Source organism: Mustelus asterias, chromosome 4, assembly GCF_964213995.1.
Source record: "Mustelus asterias chromosome 4, sMusAst1.hap1.1, whole genome shotgun sequence".
Taxonomy (NCBI): Eukaryota; Metazoa; Chordata; class Chondrichthyes; order Carcharhiniformes; family Triakidae; genus Mustelus; species Mustelus asterias.
Window position 1 is genome coordinate 150,055,704 of NC_135804.1, and position 8,098 is coordinate 150,063,801.

Below are 8,098 nucleotides of genomic sequence, written 5' to 3' on the forward strand. Positions count from 1 at the left end.
TACTTTGCCTCTATAGAGCAAGAGGAATACTGATCTGTATTTTGCCTCTCCCCAGCTTTGTGAGAACTTGCATTGGAGAAAAAAAATATCAAAATAAAATGTTGAACTAGAGAAGATATAGGGTGCCGGGAGGCTTGGTTTGGGGGTGCGGGGGTGGCGGGGTGGTGGCGGGAGCAGCTTGTGATTAGTTTTGCATTGTTGAGAAACATAATCATGGTCCAAATAGTCCTCTTCAATACTATAAACTTTTATGGTTCCTCTATAGTTGTACTGTCTTGCTGGACATCACAATTTTGATTCTTATCTCACTTATTCAGCTATATTTAATTGCAAATTGCTTTCATCCACTGTTTTTTGCCTCAAAGCATTTTTAAGTCTCGCCCAAAATAACTGTCTTTCATTTGGGGCCTCAGGCCAAGTGATATAGGTCTGCTTCTTCACCAGCTTCCTCACTTTGTGATAGTTAGAGAGTCTATAGTCTGGAATTCTCTCCAGAAATATCAGAATGAGGACATCATGATAATCCACAAAAAGCCTCACGCTGGCCAATTGGACTTCCAACCTACACCATTCACTCCTGAGATAATCATTACTTATCACACACAGGGTCTTCCTGCTGTTGCTGATGGCACTCTGAATGTTGTCAAAGATGTCCACCCCCAGCTCAAAGTCACGGTGGTGAAGGCATAGCTTTAGTGGTGGTTGTATATTTTCTTCCAAATTGGGAACCAGCTCATCAAAGATCCATTTTTCATCATTTGAGTTGTAGGATACAAATGCATCATAAGTGTACAGCTTTTGGACTTTCTGTAACTTGTAACTCAGCGCAGCTTTTGCGATGTAGATGGCGTATCGAATCAACCACATCAGTTTGGCTTTCACTAAAGAACAGATCAGGGTAACTGAAATCACCACAGAGGTTGAAATGAAAAGGACTTTTCCAATGTCACTGGTGCAGATGCTATCCTCAAAACCAATGAATCGAGTCTTTGGAACTGATCCAGCACACAGATAGCTGCCCAAGTATGGAACCTGCACAGTGGAACTGTGGACAGACCAGTTTCTGAACCAAACATTATCACAGAAGCAGTCAAGCGAATTATTAAACAGATCAAAATAACTCAATGATTTCAAACCCTGAACAAGTTCTTTACTAATATTTTTGATGTAATTAAAGCGAAGAGAGAAGCTTTGCAATGAATCCAAGTTAGAGGTCAATTCTATAGGAATGCTCTCCATATAGTTATTCTCCAGACGTAGGATTTGCAGTCTCTTCAACTTCTTGAATAGAGATATATTTAAAGTCAGACCCCTGTATCCCACTCCTGATATGTCTAACAAAGTTAGATTTGTCAGTGGATCCAGCGACTGAGTGTCAAAGAAAACCTTTTGGTTTTTTCCCATATATAACATTTGTAGATTAGCTAATCCCTTAAAAAGGTTGACTGGGATGACTTGTATTCCTTTAGGGATCTGTCTTTCCAGATTCAGATATCGGAGAGATTTAAGGTGCAAAAATGGAAGAACTTTCAGTTTCCTGGTGGTTTCAAAACTGATTTTATTGGCACGAGGATTTAAATGTTCAAGTGATTGCATTCCCTTAAACATACTCTGATGCACAGCCTGCAGATTGTTAAAAGCTAAATCAAGATATTTGAGATTGGTAAGCTCCTCAAAGGCATCATCACTTATTTCTGAAATCCTGTTCCTCGACAAACAAAGAATAGTAAGATTTTTCAGTTGACTGAAAGTGTATTTGCTAATTTCATGAAGATTATTCTCCTGAAATGTTAAATTTAACATAGCTGCCAAATACGTGAAAGAGGATGGATGCAATGTGCTGATCCAACAAGCCCTCAAATCAAGATGCTTCAGCCTGTTCAGACCATAAAAAGCTAGACCATTGAATGTTGACAACGGATTCCAAGAGAGTTCCAAATACTCCAGGCTCATCAGTGGAGTGAAGACGTAATCCTGAAGACTTTTAATGTTGTTGTGCTTTAAATATAAATGTGTGAGGTGCTTCAGCATTGGCCAGGAATTATTGCTGATGATCCCAAGGTTGCAATGTTCCAAAATTAGATGACCTAGGTTCTGGAAGTTTTGAAATTCATTATCCACGAGTTGATGTATTCTGTTTCCAAACAGGTCAAGAGACAAGAGATGAGAGTGGTTTCCAAATTGCTTGAGATCCTTAGGTTCCAACTTGTTATTCTGGATGACCAAGGATACTATTTTTGGCAAGCTCTGCAAGAGTTGACTGACTAGATCTAAGCTCCTGTGAACAGTGGTCAGATTAGACAAGTCCAAGTCAGTGATATTCTTCAAGTAGACAGTGTCTACCTGGGAAATGTCAATGAAATTGCCACCAAGATTCAAGACAGCCAGAGAAGGCAGATTCTGAAAAGATGACATGTTAATGTATTTTAACCCGTTTTTGGATAAATCAAGTTTTTTTAGGTTGTGGAGAGTCAAATTTGAAAAGTCCATCGTCTGAATGTGGTTTCTTTGTAAGCTCAAGGATTGTAGTGAATGGAGTATGTAAGGCCTTGGACATGATTTTGTAATGCTGTTGTTTGTGAGATCAAGAGTTAAGAATTGCTTTAGACCATGTACTGCATCTATAATATTTAAAAAGTCTGAAATAGGGTTTCGAGCGAAATTTAGGCTCTGTAAATTTATAAGTGGTGCAAATGCTTCTTTGTCAATCCACATGATCTTATTTTTGCTCAGTAACAATGTTAGCAGGTTTACAAGGCCTTCAAAAGTTGACTTGTTGAGACTTACAATTTGATTCTCTATCAAGTTTAAGAGCATAAGATTTCCTAGTCCCTGAAAAGCATCTTTTTCAATGTTCTTTATTTTGTTCCACTCCAGCCTCAGGTCAACAAGGGAAGGAAGGTGAGCAAAACATTTGGTACACAATGTTCTAATTCGGTTGTGAGTTAGGTTCAGATAGGTTGTGCTTGGAGGTAGTTTGCCAATGGCTTCCATCAAGTTTACTATGTGCTTGTTGATGCAGATTACATGGCGGTTGTCAAATTCATACTGGGCACATTTATTAAATCCATAAGCCTCACTGAGAGGTGAAAAGTCAAAAAATATGATCACAAAGGCCATCAACAATCCACTCCGGATAGTTCCCATTATTACTTCCTAGCCGATGAATATCCCAAATGACTGACAGTTAAACATTTGATCCAGACCTCATTCCATGACAGTTTGACCTTTGCTGTGAAATATCCTTGCTCTGGGGCGAAGACTGGAAAGCATGTCCTGCAGTCAGCATCGCAGTGAAGCAGTCTGGGAAGCGTATCCTGCAATCAGCATCGCAGTGAAGCAGTCTGGGAAGTGTATCCTGCAGTCAACATCGCAGTGAAGCAGTCTGGGAAGTGTATCCTGCAGTCAACATCACAGTGAAGCAGTCTGGGAAGTGTCCTGCAGTCAGGGAAGTGTCCTGCAGTCAGCATCGCAGTGAAGCAGTCTGGGAAGTGTCCTGAAGTCAGTTCTTGTTGAGAAAAAACAAAGAGTGGCAACTGTAACTTCATTGTTTGGTAAGAAACTACTTTTAGGGATTGTCTACAAATTGCTGTAAATTAGAAAAGCATATATACTTTGAACAAATAGTTGTACCTGGATCTAACTGATAAACTTCGGGCAAATATAACAAGGTAACAAAAGTAGTGTAAAGGAAGCTAAGTTAAGACTTAAAGTAAGGTCAGCAAGGTCTTTGCATTGCAGTCAGAGTGTTTGGAATGAAATCTCTAAAGGTTGCCATTCAAGTGGATAGAGCTGTGAAGAAGGCCTATAGTGTGTTAGCTTTTATTAACAGGGGGTTGGAGTTTAAGAGCCGTGGGGTTATGCTGCAACTGTACAGGACCTTGGTGAGACCACATTTGGAATATTGTGTGCAGTTCTGGTCACCTCACTATAAGAAGGATGTGGAAGCGCTGGAAAGAGTGCAGAGGAGATTTACCAGGATGCTGCCTGGTTTGGAGGGTAGGTCTTATGAGGAAAGGTTGAGGGAGCTAGGGCTGTTCTCTCTGGAGCGGAGGAGGCTGAGGGGAGACTTAATAGAGGTTTATAAAATGATGAAGGAGATAGATAGAGTGAACGTTCAAAGACTATTTCCTCGGGTGGATGGAGCTATTACAAGGGGGCATAACTATAGGGTTCATGGTGGGAGACATAGGAAGGATATCAGAGGTAAGTTCTTTACGCAGAGAGTGGTTGGGGTGTGGAATGGACTGCCTGCAGTGATAGTGGAGTCAGACACTTTAGGAACATTTAAGCGGTAATTGGATAGGCACATGGAGCACACCAGGATGATAGGGAGTGGGATAGCTTGATCTTGGTTTCAGATAAAGCTCGGCACAACATCGTGGGCCGAAGGGCCTGTTCTGTGCTGTACTGTTCTATGTTCTAAATAAGGTCCCTAGCATAATTAATATTCTTTAAGGGGAGTAACTAACAAGCTTAATCTAAAGGGAGGTCATGGCAGCGGAGCTCACACCTGTGATATGCTTCTACTGCACTATGTGGGAAGCCATGGACACTCCTAGTATCCCTGACGACCACATGTGCAAGAAGTATGTTCAACTACAGCAACAGGCTAACCGCATTTCAGAGCTGGAGAGGCCACTGGGATGTATCCACAATGCTGAGATTGTCATGGACAACACATTCAGTGAGATAGTCACACTGCAGTTAAAGACTGAACAATCAGAAAGGGGATGAGTGACTACCAGGCAGAGTAGAGGAAGGCAGGAAGTGCAGGCCTTCCCTTCAGACTTCCCCCATCTCGAACAGATATACTGTTTTAGATACTTTTTGGGGGATGACTTCTCTGTGGATTGCAGTGGAAGCCAAGTCCATGGCAACATGGGTGGCTCTGCTATACAGGAGGGGAGGAATAATAATAGCAGGGCTACAGTGATAGGGGATTCAATAGTAAGGGAAACAGACAGGCTCTTCTGCAGCCGCAAAAGTGACACCAGGATGGTGTGTTTCCTCCCTGGTGCCACGATCAAGGATATCTCAGAGTGGCTGCATGGTATTCTGAAGGGGGAGGGTGAACAGCTTGTGGTCTTGGTACATAACGGTAAGAATTACATAGGTAAATAAAGAGATGAGGTCCTACAAGCAGAATGTGGGGAGTTAGGACATAAATTTAAAAATAGGACCTCAAAGGTAGTGATCGCAGGATTACTTCCAGAGCCATGTGCTTGAATTTGAGGAATCGCTTCTTCACCCAGAGGGTGGTGGGAATCTGGAACTCTGTCTGAAAAGGTGATAGAGGTGGGAATCCTCACAGCATTTAAGAAACATTTAGAGGAGCACTTGAAACACCAAAGCATACAAGCTACAGACCAAGTGCTGGAAAATAGGATTAGAATAGACAGGTGCTTAATGGCTGGCGCAGACACGATGGCCCAAAGGACCTCCTTCTGTGCTGCAAAACTCAATGGGGGTGATCTTACTGGCTCGTCATGCTGGTCGATCAGTGTGGTGAACTGGTAAGATTGGGTGAGAGGCAGAAAACCAGCTTCTCGCCCAGTTTCTTACCTCTCAAAATGTTACCGATCATGTTCTGCCGGCATATTCAGGGCCAACAATTGGCGGGGGGTGGGAGGGGGGGAAATTGGGGCCAGCAATCGGCTGGGGAGGCCGCAATCTGACCCAACGATCGGGGCAGGGGGCGATGTCCTGGGAAGTGGGAGAGTGAGAGATTTCCCAGTGCACCGTGTACACTTGTACACAGTGCACTGGGAGATCAGAGCACATGCGCAATAGAGCATCTACAACTCAGCAGCTGGCTTCCTGGCATGAACAGCCTCCATCCACTCCCCCTAGTGGTGAGAATCACACTTTGCCTCTTTTTTTTCTAAGCGCCATGTGATTGTTTGCCCAGAAATGGATACGATTCTCTCCAGTTTTCATGCTTGCTCGGCACTTAGAAATCTTTTGATAAAATCACCCCCTATGACTCTATGAGAAGGCTGTGGAAGCCAAGTCACTGAATGTATTCAAGAAGAAGTCTCACAATACCAGCATCTTGACATCATGTATTCAAGAAAGATATACATCACTTTTTAGATTTTGGTGGCATCAAGGGTATGGGGGGAAAGCGGGAGGAATATGCTATTGGGATAAAGGATCAACCATGATCATATTGAACAGCAGAGCAGACTCAAAATGGTTGAAGGGCTTATTTATCCTGTTCCTTGTTTTTTTGTTTGAATATTCCAAATGATTGACAGTTAAACCTTCGATGCAGATCTCATTCCAATGGCAGTTTGACTTTTGCTATAAACAATCCTCAATTTTGGATCACAGCCTTGTTTTGAGGAAAAGAGAAAAGATTAAGTCACTTCATTTAGAAACACAGAAACAGAAACATAGAAGATAGGAGCAGGAGGAGGCCATTTGGCCCTTCGAGTCTGCTCCGCCATTCATCACAATCATGGCTGAACATCCAACTCAATAGCCTAATCCTGCTTTTTCCCCATAACCTTTGATCCCATTCGCCCCAAGTGCTATATCCAGCCGCCTCTTGAATATATTCAATGTTTTGGCATCAACTACTTCCTGTGGTAATGAATTCCACAGGCTCACCACTCTTTGGGTGAAGAAATGTCTCCTCACCTCCGTCCTAAATGGTCTACTCTGAATCCTTAGACTGTGACCCCTGGTTCTGGATATGCCCACCATCAGGAATATCCTCCCTGCCTAGTCCTGTTAGAATTTTATAAGTCTCTATGAGATCCCCCCTTATTCATCTGACCTCCAGTGAAAACAATCCTAACCTAGTCAATCTCTCCTCATACATCAGTCCTGCCATCCCCGGAATCAGCCTGGTAAACCTTTGCTGCACTCCCTCGAGAGCAAGAACATCCTTCCTCAGAAAAGGAGACCAAAACTGCACACAATACTCTAGGTGTGGCCTCACCAAGGTCCTGTATAATTGCAACAACACATCCCTGCTCCTGTACTCGAAACCTCTCGCAATGAAGGCCAACATGCCATTTGCCTTCTTTACCGCTTGCTGCACCTACATGCTTACCTTCAGCGACTGGTGCACAAGGACACTCAGGTCCCGCTGCACACTCCCCTCTCCCAATTTACAGCCATTCAGGTAGTAACAGAGGGTGGTGGTTGATAGTAAATATTCATCATGGAGTGCGGTTACAAGTGGTGTACCTCAGGGATCTGTTTTGGGGCCACTGCTGTTTGTAATATTTATTAATGATCTGGATGAGGGTATAGTTGGGTGGATTAGCAAATTTGCTGATGACACCAAAGTCGGTGGTGTGGTAGACAGTGAGGAAGGGTGTCGTAGTTTGCAGGAAGACTTAGACAGGTTGCAAAGTTGGGCCGAGAGGTGGCGGATGGAGTTTAATGCGGAGAAGTGTGAGGTAATTCACTTTGGTAGGAATAACAGATGTGTTGAGTATAGGGCTAACGGGAGGACTTTGAATAGTGTGGAGGAGCAGAGGGATCTAGGTGTATGTGTGCATAGATCCCTGAAAGTTGGGAATCAAGTAGATAAGGTTGTTAAGAAGGCATATGGTGTCTTGGCGTTTATTGGTAGGGGGATTGAATTTAGGAGTCGTAGCGTTATGTTGCAACTGTACACAACTCTGGTGCGGCCGCACTTGGAGTACTGTGTGCAGTTCTGGTCCCCACATTACAGGAAGGATGTGGAGGCTTTGGAGAGGGTGCAGAGGAGGTTTACCAGGATGTTGCCTGGTATGGAGGGGAGATCCTATGAGGAGAGGCTGAGGGATTTGGGATTGTTTTCGCTGGAAAGGCGGCGGCTAAGAGGGGATCTTATTGAAACATATAAGATGATTAGAGGTTTAGATAGGGTGGATAGTGATAGCCTTTTTCCTCTGATGGAGAAATCCAGCACGAGGGGGCATGGCTTTAAATTGAGGGGGGGTAGTTATAGAACCGATGTCAGGGGTAGGTTCTTTACCCAGAGGGTGGTGAGGGATTGGAATGCCCTGCCAGCATCAGTAGTAAATGCGCCTAGTTTGGGGGCGTTTAAGAGATCCGTAGATAGGTTCATGGACGAAAAGAAATTGGTTTAGGTTGG

At 43.5% G+C, this 8,098-nt stretch overlaps 1 protein-coding gene across 1 annotated transcript; it reads right to left on the reverse strand.

The window, feature by feature from the left end:
- Positions 1 to 309: 309 nt before the first annotated feature.
- Positions 310 to 3,147, reverse strand: LOC144493180 (toll-like receptor 13). The gene has a single exon (XM_078212076.1). The coding sequence runs from the start codon at positions 3,145 to 3,147 to the stop codon at positions 310 to 312; it is 2,838 nt and encodes a 945-aa protein (XP_078068202.1).
- Between the last annotated feature and the right edge of the window lie 4,951 nt (positions 3,148 to 8,098).